Source organism: Bos indicus, chromosome 4, assembly GCF_029378745.1.
Source record: "Bos indicus isolate NIAB-ARS_2022 breed Sahiwal x Tharparkar chromosome 4, NIAB-ARS_B.indTharparkar_mat_pri_1.0, whole genome shotgun sequence".
Taxonomy (NCBI): Eukaryota; Metazoa; Chordata; class Mammalia; order Artiodactyla; family Bovidae; genus Bos; species Bos indicus.
Genome location: NC_091763.1, coordinates 112,967,975 through 112,981,349, shown reverse-complemented (window position 1 = coordinate 112,981,349; position 13,375 = coordinate 112,967,975). Strand labels below are relative to the sequence as shown.

The following is a 13,375-nucleotide window of genomic DNA, read 5'->3' as shown; positions in this document are numbered from 1 at the left end:
CTGGGGTGGTGTCCCAGTGGCAAGGCTTTAGAGAAACATCACAGCCCAGGGCGGGGTCCTCTGAGGGTTGAGGGCATCCCTCCAGCCGGCCAGGAGGCTCCGGCCCATCACGCCCAGGGGAGTACCCGCCCCCCCCCGCCCCGCCCCCGGGAGGCAGAGGCTCCCCTGGATGATGCCCTGGCTTCTTCAGGCCTTCACACCAAGCGACTCCGGCCACACCCCTGAACCTCCTCCCCCTACCAGCCCTGCCTTGTCCCAGGTGACCTAGTTGGAAGCCCTGACCCCCATTTCCACTCCGAAGGTCAAGTTCTTCGCAGGCACCGGGGCCCACGCCTGGTCTCCTTCGGGCTCACCTCGAGGCCCCGAGGACCATGGGGTGGGGGGAGGGGGAGCGGGTACGAGTCGGGGTGGGTCCGCTGGAGAGCTGGACAGGGCCGGAGCCTGCCAGACAGACCCCACCGACCGACAGTCGGGGGACTCCATCCCCAATGCCGCCGGAACGCAGCGAACGCACACACACTCCTGGCGGGGCCTCGCGATTCAAAGACCGCAGCCCAGACGCTAGCTCCCCTCCCCCGAGCAGGCCCCCCTCCTCTCCCCCCAACTCCTCACCTCCTCCCCCACCCCACCCCCCGACGCCCCGCGCGCCACCTTCCCCGGGCTCCTCCCTCCACGCCTGCCAGCGCCCTCCCTCGCCGCCCGAGTGCCCGTCCTCCCCTCCCTCCTCCCCTCCCCCATCCCTCTCCCCCACCCCTTCCCTTCCCTTCCCTTCCCTTCCCCTCCCCTCCCCGCTCCTGCGTTCCCACTTTCCGGCACCGACCGCGGGCCGTCGTTGGTCCAGACCGTCACCTGCCCGCCGGGACCCCGCTGGGCACCCCCTCCTCCCCCAGGGCACCCGGTCCCTGACCCGCCTCCCCTCTCCCCTCCTCCCCCGCAGCTCCCCTGCTCCCTCTCCCTCTGCGTCTTCTCCTCTCCCCCTCCCCGCAAAGTTTCGGGGCTGTCAGTCTGTCAAGTCTCTGGGGCCGTCCGCACCCGAGCTGCAGAGCCCGCGAGGGGGAGCAGGAGAACCGGGCGCCCGGGTCGGGGCCGGGTCGGGGCCGGGTCGGGGCCGGTTCCCGCCGCACCCACAGCCGCCGCCCGCGCCGCGCAGGTGACAGCCCCCGGGGTGCGGGCGCCGAGAGCGCGGGGTGGGGGGAGCGGCTGGGAAAGGGGGGCCCCGAGGGCACAGGAGGGGCGGGGGCTGGGGGAGAGCTGGGTGTTGGGACGGGGGAAGAGGAGGGCCTGGCTGGGGTGGGGGAGGTCAGGGTTCCGCGGAGAGCGGAGAGACCGACCCGGAGGGCTGGGCTGGCGCCGGGGACCGGGGGCCGCGTGGGGGTCCAGAGAGGGGGACGGGTGGGAGGCCCTCAAGGAAAGGAGGGGGAGGGCTCAGGGGAGGGGGCCCGGGGGAAGGCGAGGAAGGGGAGGCGCGGGGACCCGGCGTTCGGGAGGGGCGCGAGAAGGGCGCTGACAGGTGAGCCCGGGAGCCCGGAGCGGCGAGAGCGAGATCCGGGCGGAGGGGCCGGGGCGGGGGGCCACGCGGGCGCGGGGGGCGGGGAGGCGAAAGGGGTCCCTGGGCTAGGGGAGGGAAACTTGAGAAGTCGGCGGGGAGCAAAAAAATGGGGCAGGGGGCCACCGAGCGGGAGCGGAGGTGAGCTGGGAGGCTGGGGAGGGGGGCGCACGGCCGGGCACGGGGGCCAGAGTGAGCGGCCCAGCCGCAGACCCCGAGGTTTGGGTGGGGGGCGGCTAGAGAAGGAGGCGGCGGGGCGGGGGCTCGGAAAGCGGACGGGAAAGGGGCGGGGGCCGTTCTGGGGAGTGGGACTCGGGAGGGAAGGGAAGCGAGAGGCTGCCGGGGAGGCGGAGGGGGAAGGGAGACGGGGCCTCGGAGGGGGAGGGAACCGAGGTGAAGAGAGGAGAGGAGAAGGGAAGCCGGGGTGGGGGAGGAGAGGGCCGGGGAGGGGAGGAAGGAAAAGAGGAGGGGGAAGGAAGGGAGGGAGTGTGCAGTCGGGAGGGGTGAGGAGGCGGGGGACGAGCAGGGAGAGCCCGGAGCGGCGGGGGAGGCGGCCCCGGACCCCGGGAGGGGGAGGGGGAGGGGTCCGCCGCCGCGGAGGCTGCCCCGGCGGAGGGTCAGGGGGCGGTGGCAGTGCAGCGCAGACCAGAGCGGGGCCGGGAGGGGTGGAGCCGGCGGGCTGTGGGCAGGGGCGGGGCCGGGGGCGGAGCTGGGGAGCCAGCCAGCTCCCTTGGGGAGAGAGGGCGGAAGGCGGAGGGCGAGGGAGAGGGGAGGGGTGCAGGGACGGCTGCCAGGGAGGCTGTCGGGGGTGGGGTGGGGGTGGGGAGGGGAGTCTGCTGGGGGATGGGCAGGGGACCCGCAGGAGCCGGAGCCGCCTTGGGGGCTTTGAGGGTCGGGTGTCCGGGCCTCGGAAAGCCCCGCGGGGGAGGGGCGATGGTCTTGAGGTCGGGTTCTGGGGTAATGCTGTCAAGAGCTCTTTCCTGCCTTCGGGGAGGACCCTCCTCCGACGGCCTCCCCAACTCGTGGCCCCAAGCAGTGATACCTCCGGCCCGCCCCCCACCCCCACCCCAGGCTGGCTCCTGTTTCACCAGCTCCTGCGATGACAGCTGGAGGGCCAAGGAGACGAAATTCCCTGCTCCTCACCGCAGGTCTCCCACCCTCCACCCTCTTCCCAGAGAGTCGGTTGATTCCTGACACCCCCAGGCAAGGGCCCTGGGGAGGAGGGGGTGGTGGTGGGCAGCGCTGATGCGCTGGTACTGGACCCCAGTGACGTGCAGGTGGGGGTGAGAAGCTGATTTCCAGCGCTGACCCCGAGCTTAGCTTGTAGAAATGGCTTCAGCCCTTTTCCTCACCTTCAAAGGCATCTGCTTTCTGAAATCCACGGTCCCTCAACTCCCTCACCGTCCCTGAGGACATCCCTTTCGGAGCCCCTGGGGCTAGCTGATGGGAAGAGGTTGGGCAGAGCCAGGGCCCAGGTAGAAGCTGCAGAGGAGAATCTGAACAAGGATGTATGTTCTCCTTAGGGTCCGTGGCCAGATCCCCAGGAGGAGTCACCCTGGGTTGCCATGAGAGAGACCTTGGAGGCCCTCAGCTCCCTGGGTGAGCCGACAGAACTGGAGGAACTTGGGTGGGGGGCAGGGGAGTAGGAAGCTTCAAGGGCATACCATGCCTGTTGTTGTTCAGTCGCCCAGTCGAATCTGACTCTTTGCAACCCCATGGACTGCAGCACACCAGGCCTCCCTGTCCCTCACCATCTCCCGGAAGTTTGCCCAAGTTCATGTCCATTGCATCAGAGATGGCTCTTCACGGATCACTGCCTTGTCGTGGCAAAGGGGCTTGCATAACACAATGAAGCTATTAGCCATGCCCTGCAGGGCCACCCAAGACGGATGGGTCAAAATGGAGAGTTCTGACAAAACATGATCCACTGGAGGAGGGAATGGCAAACCACCCCAGTATACTTGCCATGAGAACCTCATGAACTGTTACCAGGCCTGCTGCTTCCCTAATTCAGACGGTAGAGCATCCCCAGGAGGCTGCGACCCTGATACCCCTGAGACCCTGGGGGCCTTTAGGGCAGCATCCTTTCTGGTTTCATCACAAAGAATGCCTGCCTGGTCCATGCTGGAGGTTGTGCTAGTACTAACAGAACACCAGGATAGTTAAATCTATTCTGTCTCTAAATCTATTCATCTCTGTCCTTGATTTGATGTAAAGCAGCTAAGGTTGATATTTGGTCAGGCTGCTGGGGAAGCTGGTTGTCCCTTGTCCGTGATGGTTAGAGACCTCGCTTTCCTTAACGCCCAGGGAAAACTCTTTTGGGCTGGGACAGGGAAGAGCAACCGTCTTGGATCACCTCTTCTGTACGACATGCTTGACTTGCACCCATCCTTTTGCCTGTAATAGGACTCTCTGTGGGACAGCCGGAGATGACCCCCCAAAGTGAGCCTGGGGAACAGTCCCACGATGCCCAGGAGCGGATGTCTCCTCCCCAGGAACAGAGAGTGCTGGGTACAAGCTCAGGTAAGTGGGGACCATGGAAGCTGGCTCAGGACGGAGTCCTCCTTCCTTCGTCAAGTATTTATTGAGCACCTACTAAGTGCCCCACGCTATTCTAGATACCAGGGATACCTCAGTGACCAAGGAGACAAAAGATACCTGCCTTCCAGGAGCTTAATCCTAGTGAGGACAGAGGACTAGCAGACAACAAATGTAGGAATAAATGCACTTATAACCTGGGTTGGAAGAGGCTTTGCGGGTGGGGCAGGCAGGAGGATTGAATAGAGGTGTGAGAGTCGGCCTCATTGGGAAAGTAAGATTGAAAGAGGTGGCTAAGCAGATACAGGGAAAAGAAGCCTAAAGCGGGCGTGGACCTGGCCTTCTGACTTTCCCATCTTCTCCAGTGATTTGCCTGGAAACTGGGGCCCATCTGGTAGCTAGGAAGTTCCCCATCTCTCCTCCTAGGGCCTCTTGGAAGCCTCAGGACAGGGACCATTCTTGCTTCCACTCTCTTACACTTACATGTTTGAAGCCCCTCACACTTGTGGCTCTTGCAACCTGCATGGCCTGGGGCAGCTGGGAATTCAGCCCCTGCAGGTTTGATATGGGACCAGTCCTGCCTGTGGGGCTGGAGCCGGGGTTTCAGAAGCCCCTGCCTCCTGGCAACAGGGGGGACCTCTCTCCATCTCTGGTGTCTGCAGCATCCTTGAGGTAGCCTGTTCTCTGCCAGGGCGCGAGGCCCCCAGGCCGGAGAAAGGTGCCCGCACGGAACAAGCTGAAACTCCCTGCAGAGAAGACCAGGTGTGTGCACCACGCAAGCCTGAGCCCACGGGCTCCTGCCCAGGTGAGTCTTCCCAGCAGTCCATCCTACCAGGGGGCCAGGCGGAGGGAACAGGGGTGTGCAGGCATCGTGTAAAAAGAAAGCCACCCCAGGGCCTTCCAACCCAAGATGAATCAGGCCCTGCCACCTTTCTGCTGTAGAGCTTCAGCACCCAGCAGGAATTCTGCATCCACAGACAACAGGAATCAGAGAGGCTAGTCACCAAAGAGAAATACGCTCTCAACTTCCACGTCTTCCGGAAGTCTTACCTTTCCATTCTCTCTCCCCCAGTCGATGTTCACACTTGTTGACAGCTTGAATCATGATTCCCACGAAGACACGTGGTGTCAGTGTCGATCAACCTTTTCATTGTCATCCCCAGACCTGCTCCCTCCCCCAAATCTCCACTGACCTTGGTGCTACCCAGATGAACTGTTGTACTTGATGCATCTCCCCCATATCCACGGTGATCAAACAGTTGGTTCTCTCTCCATAACCCTACCCATCACTTCCTTCCATCACCACCAGCCTTATCACCTCTTGCCTGAGTGATGTCACCTATTCCACAAGGGCTTATTTGGTGCCCACTCGGGCTAAGCTGTTTTAGGTAGAGCAGAAAGAGATGGGCTGTAGAGTGATGTGGTCCTGGGTTCGAATCCCTGCTCCACGTGTTTATAGCTGAGTGATCTTGGATAGGCTACAGGAGCCTCAGTTTGTTCACAAGGAGGAAGGGTAACTTCTGCACAGGGGTTTGGGTGAAGGTTTGTGAGAGTGTACACACAGTGCCTCATCTCCAGTTGGCTCTCAGTACATGATGGCAATCCTCAAGCTGTCTGCCCTCCAGAGACTGAAATCTGACACCAATATGAGCTAGAAGAAAGAAAGAAAAGAACAAATAACGATAAAGCCACATCACAAGGAAGTGTAGAAGAGTCAACCGTGTTTATATGAGACCCTCATGTGTTGGATTTGTCAAAGCTTTTGTTGGTTTGTGCTCCATGTTGAGAGAGGTGTAGACTTCAACTTGGATGAGGCTGGAGGATGGGAAGACATCCTTGGCTGACTTAGAAGTAGGCAAGTTGACATATTAATAACTGGGGTTATAGGAGACCAGCTTGCCTGAAGTGAGGGGTTTATGCCTTGGAGTATTGAGAGAGTTGGACTGGGTTGGGGTGAGTCTCAGATGCAGCTAGAGCAGACTTTATACTCTAAATAATGGAGAGCTATTGATGGTTCTTTGGTAGCAAAGTTGCACAAAGAAAATGAAAGTGATAGCGCAGTATGATAAAGAGCTGTTTGAAATGGATGGATGGGTAAAAGAAACTGGAAGGAAATCTAATTGTGATAGTTCAAGCCCCATGCTATTTATTACAGACTTTTAGAGCCAGACAGGAAGTCCAATCAGCTGGTTCCAAGGCTCTGAAACCAGAATCACTTTGGGAGCTCGAAAGAAAGGAAACATTCATGGGCCTGGGTCCCCTAGATGCACTTAAAAGGTTCCCCAGGAGATTAGGACATGGCACAAGATTTAGGCACCATGAACCGGTCCATTGCTTACGCCTAAGCAAGCTAACAAACTCAACTCAAAGAAAACTCAATTCAAAGAGATTAAGTGACTCAACCGTGGTCACACTGCTGCTTAGTGGCAGAGAAAAACCCAAATGGACCCTCCCAGTCTGGGTCCTGAAATCCTTCCTCTTGGCTGGGTCATCTCAGTGCCCAAGAAGGGCAGAGCACCAGGGGAACCTGTATCAAACCTGCTTCCCCCAGAGGGCCTTCCCTGTGTCTCCAGAGGTTGGCACCATCCATTGGTTCCCCATGTCCTGTAAACTCAATCCTCTTCTTAAACCGGGATTTCCCACCTGGCCCTAGACGTGAAGGGAGTAGGAGCAGGGGGAAAGCCTTTGAGAAACCACAGGGAGGAATGCAAAGGTCTCTGGTCAGTGGCAAGGAGTTAGAAGATCCCCTGGAGAAGGGAATGGCAACCCAGTCCAGTATTCTTGTCTGGAGAATCCCACAGACAGAGGGGCCTGGCGGGCTATACAGTCCCCTGGGTCGCAAAGAGTCGGACACAACTGAGCAAATATCACAGAAACAAGGTGAGTGTCAAGATCAGCCCACAGGAGGATGTGGAAGACCTTCTCCTGAGGGCAGTGGAGTAGATCCAGGAAGGTGGGGTGTTTGCTGATAAGCCTGCTGAGCTGCAGTGGATTCACAGGGCACAAAGGGGAGTTGCTCATCTGCAGATGGGAGACTGTGGTTCCAGAAAGGAGTGGGCTGGACAGCAAGATGGGGGTGGCCCCCCTTCGCATGGGCCTCTGACCCCTCAGAGTGAAAGCTGAAGACTGAACCCTGAGGGTAAGGGGTGCCCACCATAGCGGCAGGGTCTCCTTAAGGAGGCAGGCAAGCCAAGGGGAAAGCACCCCCTGGCTTGGAGAGCCTGGGAGGAGGACTTAGGGTGGTCCTCCGATTTGGACATTTCCAGGAACTTTCCAGTGGAAGGAGCAGGAGCTAGGCTTAGGGACTTCAGGAAGTGGTGGTCCTATTGGCAAACAAACAGATCAGGTGAAAGTCAGTCAGTCCATTCTTTGCGACGCCCATGAACTATACGGTCCATGGAATTCTCCAGGATAGAATACTGGAGTGGGTAGCCTTTCCCTTCTTCAGGGAATCTTCCCAACCCAGGAATTGAACCCAGGTGTCCTGCATTGAGGACGGGCGCATTCTTTACCAGCTGAGCCACAAACGTGGGGTTTAACAGACTCGCCTTGTTTTGTCCTTTCAGGGGACGAGTGGATGATTCGGAAGGTGAAGGTAGAGGAGGAGGAGGAGGATCGGGAGGCCCACAAGGAGGCGGAATGGCCCCAGCATCTGGCATTACGCCCCAGCCCCTTTCCCCCGCCTGACCTGGGGTCTCTGGCCGCCGCGTATAAGCTGGAGTCGGGGACCCCAGGGACACTGGGTGGGCTCGCGCTGGCCGGGTGGGTCCCGACCGCCTCGGAGAAGCCCTACGGCTGCGGGGAGTGCGAGCGCCGGTTCCGGGACCAGCTGACCCTGCGGCTACACCAGCGGCTGCACCGCGGCGAGGGCCCGTGCGCCTGCCCCGACTGCGGCCGCAGCTTCACGCAGCGCGCGCACCTGCTGCTGCACCAACGCAGCCACCGCGGCGAGCGGCCCTTCCCCTGCTCCGAGTGCGACAAGCGCTTCAGCAAGAAGGCGCACCTGACCCGCCACCTGCGCACGCACACGGGCGAGCGGCCCTACCCGTGCGCCGAGTGCGGCAAGCGCTTCAGCCAGAAGATCCACCTGGGCTCGCACCAGAAGACGCACACGGGCGAGCGGCCCTTCCCCTGCCCCGAGTGCGAGAAGCGCTTTCGCAAAAAGACGCACCTGATCCGCCACCAGCGCATCCACACGGGCGAGAGGCCCTACCAGTGCGCGCAGTGCGCCCGCAGCTTCACGCACAAGCAGCACTTGGTGCGGCACCAGAGGGTGCACGCGGCGGCCGGCCGCACCCCGCCCTCTCCCGGCGCGCCGGCCTCGCCCACGTTCTCTGCCTCGTCCCCCACCGCCTCCCCTCCCGGACCCAAGCCTTTCTCCTGCTCCCACTGCGGCCTGAGCTTCGGCTGGAAGAAGAACCTCACCACGCACCAGCGCCTGCACAGCGGCGAGGAGCGCCCTTTCGGGTGCGACGAGTGCGCGCTGGGCGCCCCTGTAGACCCCGCGGCCCCCGAGCCCTTGGCCTGCGCGCCCCGAGGCACTCCGGCGCTCCCGGGCACTCCGGGCGGCGAGCGGTCCTTCCTCTGCCCCGAGTGCGGGCGCAGCTTCGCCCACGGGCAGCACCTGGCGCGACACCGGCGGGTGCACACGGGCGAGCGGCCCTTCGCCTGCGCTCAGTGTGGCCGCCGCTTTGGCTCGCGGCCCAACCTGGTGGCCCACTCCAGGGCCCACAGCGGCGCCAGGCCTTTCGCCTGCGCGCAGTGCGGCCGCCGCTTCAGCCGCAAGTCGCACCTGGGTCGCCACCAGGCGGTGCACACGGGCAGTCGGCCCCACGCCTGCGCCGTGTGCGCCCGCAGCTTCAGCTCCAAGACCAACCTGGTCCGCCACCAGGCGGTGCACACCGGCTCCCGCCCCTTCCCCTGCCCGCAGTGCGGCAAGAGCTTCAGCCGCAAGACCCACCTGGTGCGACATCAGCGCATCCATGGAGGAGCCGCCCACCCGGCCTCCGGATCTGACCTCTCGAGCCCAGCCTGGCCCACGTCCACCGACGTGACCGCACCCGCGCTCTTCTTCTGAGCTTCGTTCTAGGCCGGACCCGGCCTTTCCCTTCTTTTGCTCCCTGGTTCCAGAGACCCATGCCGGACATCTCCTGAACACCGTGGCTTGGATTGCCCGTGGCCGTTTTCCTCTCTTCTCCATCCTGCTGGGGAAAAGTCTGGAAAGGATACCTGGCTTTGGCCTTCTGTGTCTGAGACAGGGCTAAGAGTAAACCCTTGATGGGAACAGTTTAGGCCTGAGTCCTTGGAAATCTCCCACTAAGAGACCCCGTGGGAAAGATGATGTTTCCTGGACCACTCCCGACCGAGGACTGAGTCAGGAACCTCTACAGGAGCAGGGAAAGAATGGCGATCTGTGTACTGAAAGTTTCATTAAAATTACAATCCAAAGGTTCTGGGGCTGTGGAATGAGTTGGGGATGGAACCCCTGACTTTTCTCACCCACCCTTTTCTACCTTAGTCCACACACACACACTCCTTCCCATCCTATCTGGGTGAGTTCAATTTAGCCAGCTGCCAATAATGGGCTTTCTCAAATCAAAATATGATACAGCTAATTGCTGAATTGCTCTCTTGCTCCCTGACCTTAGCTCAAATCTGACAAGGAAGAAGCATCGGTATACATTTCTCATGCCAGGGATCGAAGGCTAAACCGTAGGGAAGACAAAGAGAGGAAGCAGGGTGCCCCTGGCCGTTCCCATGGAGACAGGGTGCCACCGAAGGCTCTGGAGCTCCAGGGCTCTGCCTGGGTTTGCAGCTTTCCCAGGGGGATCTCAGAACAGCAGCCCCACCTGCCACTCTGCCTGGCAGCAGGGGGAAGGACGTGAGTGACAGATGAAGGTTCCTGTAAGTTCTCTTTATGATGTCGTCTTGATTCAGACATCTCTAGCTGAGCTGCCCTAGCCGAGGCCAACAGGAGAGCTGAGTGACCCGGAGGGGTAGGATGATGGGGGAAATGTGTTGAACTTGGAGTGAGAAGTCTTACACTTGACCTTTCCTCAGTCTGTTTAGGACTTGGACCAGAGCCCTTCATTTTCCTGGGTCTCTGCTTTCTCATTTTAATAAGATTGTTGATATTGATGAGGGCTGAGGCTTTTTTCCAATTCTAATGTCACGATCAGCAAGGTAGCACTAGTGGTAAAGAATCTGCCTGCCAATGCAGGAGACATGAGACATGGGTTCAATTCTTGTCTAGGAAAGATTCCCCTGGAGGAGGAAATGGCAACCCACTCCAGTTTTCTTGCCTGGAGAATCCCATGGAGAGAGGAGCCTGTGGGGCTACAGTCTATAGGGTCACAAAGAAGCAACTTAGCACAAAGGTTTCAGAATAACCCTAGCAAATATTTACTGGGTGCCAACATTGTGCTAGAGGATGAGAAGGTTGGATGGCATCACCAACTCAGTGGACGTGAGTTTGAGCAAGCTCTGGAAGTTGGTGATGGACAGGGAAGCCTGGTGTGCTGCAGTCCATGGGGTTGCAAAGAGTCAGACATGACTGAAGTGAACTGCTTTGTGCCAAGTCCTGCACTAGGCATGGGCAACAATAGTAAGCAAGACAGACAGGCCCCTCTGCCCTCACAGAGCTTACAGAAAACAGGAGGATTGTGGGGCTAGGGCCAGCGCAGAGGGCACTGCGAGTGGATCCCAAAATCTAGGAAAAGTCAAGGGAGGTTCACAGGTTGAAGACACCTCTAGAGGGAGCCCTGAAGGATGGGCGCACGCAGCAAGTGACTAACTCCTCTTCCTGGTCCTTTTCTTGGGTTCCCACCTCCTTCCTATCCAGGTCTTGTAATTCCAGTTGTTTTATTTTATTTTATTTTTACTTTACAATATTGTATTGGTTTTGCCATACATCAGCATAAATCTGCCACAGGTATACATGTGTTCCCCATCCTGAACCCCCCCTCCCACCTCCCTCCCCATACCATCCCTCTGGGTCATCCCAGTGCACCAGCCCCAAGCATCCTGTATCATGCATCGAACCTGGACTGGTGATTCATTTCATATATGATATTATACATGTTTTAATGCCATTCTCCCAAATCATCCTACCCTCTCCCTCTCCCACAGAGTCCAAAAGACTGTTCTATACATCTATGTCTCTTTTGCTGTCTCGCATACAGGGTTATCATTACCATCTTTCTAAATTCCATATATATGCATTAGAGGCTCCAGTTTAATCCACCTCATTACAACTGATTCAAATGTATTCTTTTTAATGGCTGAGTAATATTCCATTGTGTATATGTACCACTGCTTTCTTATCCATTCATCTGCTGGTGGACATCTAGGTTGCTTCCATGTCCTGGCTATTATAAACAGTGCTGCAATGAACATTGGGGTACACGTGTCTCTTTCAATTCTGGTTTCCTCAGTGTGTATGCCCAGTAGTGGGATTTCTGGATCATAAGGCAGTTCTATTCCAGTTTTTTAAGGAATCTCCACACTGTTCTCCATAGTGGCTGTACTAGTTTGCATTCCCACCAACAGTGTAAGAGGGTTGCCTTTTCTCCACACCCTCTCCAGCATTTATTGCTTGTAGGCTTTTGGATCGCAACCATTCTGACTGGTGTGAAATGGTACCTCATTGTGGTTTTGATTTTCATTTCTCTGATAATGAGTGATGTTGAGGATCTTTTCATGTGTTTGTTAGCCATCTGTATGTCTCCTTTGGAGAAATGTCTGTTTAGTCCTTTGGCCCATTTTTTTATTGGTTCGTTTATTTTTCTGGAATTGAGCTGCAAGAGTTGCTTGTATATTTTTGAGATTAGTTGTTTGTCGGTTGCTTCATTTGCTGTTATTTTCTCCCATTCTGAAGGTTGTCTTTTCACCTTGCTTATAGTTTCCTTTGTTGTGCAGAATCTTTTAATTTTAATTAGGTCCCATTTGTTTATTTTTGCTTTTATTTTCAGTATTCTGGGAGGTGGGTTATAGAGGATCCTGCTGTGATTTATGTCGGAGAGTGTTTTGCCTGTGTTCTCCTCTAGGAGTTTTATAGTTTCTGGTCTTACGTTTAGATCTTTAATCCATTTTGAGTTTATTTTTGTGTATGGGGTTAGAAAGTGTTCTAGTTTCATTCTTTTACAAGTGGTTGACCAGTTTTCCCAACACCACTTGTTAAAGAGATTGTCTTTTCTCCATTGTATATTCTTGCCTCCTTTGTCAAAATAAGGTGTCCATATGTGCATGGATTTATCTCTGGGCTTTCTATTTTGTTCCATTGATCTATATTTCTGTCTTTGTGCCAGTACCATACTGTCTTGATGACTGTGGCTTTGTAGTAGAGCCTGAAGTCAGGCAGGTTGATTCCTCCAGTTTAATTCTTTCTCAAGATTGCTTTGGCTATTCAAGATTTTTTGTATTTCCATACAAATTGTGAAATTATTTGTTCTAGCTCTGTGAAAAATACCGTTGGTAGCTTGATAGAGATTGCATTGAGTCAATAGATTGCTTTGGGTAGTATACTCATTTTCACTATATTGATTCTTCCGATCCATGAACATGGTATATTTCTCCATCTATTAGTGTCCTCTTTGATTTCTTTCACCAGTGTTTTATAGTTTTCTATATATAGGTCTTTAGTTTCTTTAGGTAGAATTATTCCTAACTATTTTATTCTTTTCATTGCAATGGTGAATGAAATTGTTTCTTTAATTTCTCTGTCTGTTTTCTCATTATTAGTGTATAGGAATGCGAGGGATTTCTGTGTGTTGATTTTATATCCTGCAACTTTACTATATTCACTGATTAGTTCTAGTAATTTTCTGGTGGAGTCTTTAGGGTTTTCTATGTAGAGGATCATGTCATCTGCAAACAGTGAGAGTTTTACTTCTTCTTTTCCAATTTGGATTCCTTTTATTTCTTTTTCTGATCTGATTGCTGTGGCCAAAACTTCCAAAACTATGTTGAATAGTAGTGGTGAGAGTGGGCACCCTTGTCTTGTTCCTGACTTTAGGGGAAATGCTTTCAATTTTTCACCATTGAGGATAATGTTTGCTGTGGGTTTGTCATATATAGCTTTTATTATGTTGAGGTATGTTCCTTCTGTTCCTGCTTTCTGGAGAGTTTTTATCATAAATGAATGTTGACTTTCATCAAAGGCTTTCTCTGCATCTATTGAGATAATCATATGGCTTTTATTTTTCAATTTGTTAATGTGGTGTATTACATTGATTGATTTGCAGATATTGAAGAATCCTTGCATCCCTGGGATAAAGCACACTTGGTCATGGT

At 56.0% G+C, this 13,375-nt stretch overlaps 1 protein-coding gene and 1 long non-coding RNA gene across 6 annotated transcripts; one reads left to right on the top strand and one right to left on the bottom strand.

The window, feature by feature from the left end:
• Window positions 1-750: 750 nt before the first annotated feature.
• On the top strand, window positions 751-9,532 carry ZNF467 (zinc finger protein 467). 5 transcript variants are annotated; one of them, XM_070788352.1, is made up of 6 exons: window positions 753-1,150; window positions 2,618-2,694; window positions 3,070-3,145; window positions 3,953-4,069; window positions 4,776-4,889; window positions 7,651-9,532. In XM_070788352.1, the coding sequence occupies exons 3-6, from the start codon at window positions 3,112-3,114 to the stop codon at window positions 9,159-9,161; spliced, it is 1,776 nt and encodes a 591-aa protein (XP_070644453.1). In that variant the 5' UTR covers window positions 753-1,150; window positions 2,618-2,694; window positions 3,070-3,111; the 3' UTR covers window positions 9,162-9,532. The 5 variants fall into 5 exon arrangements, with proteins under 5 accessions (XP_070644455.1, XP_070644453.1, XP_019814829.2 ...); XM_019959270.2 differs by lacking the exon at window positions 2,618-2,694; XM_070788354.1 differs by lacking the exons at window positions 2,618-2,694; window positions 3,070-3,145 and having other exon boundaries at window positions 751-1,150; window positions 4,715-4,889.
• On the bottom strand, window positions 4,260-8,613 carry LOC139182791 (uncharacterized). Its single transcript, XR_011566365.1, has 2 exons — window positions 8,517-8,613; window positions 4,260-5,735 (listed from the first exon to the last, which is right to left on the bottom strand). It is a non-coding gene; the product is annotated as an uncharacterized lncRNA (long non-coding RNA).
• Window positions 9,533-13,375: the final 3,843 nt, after the last annotated feature.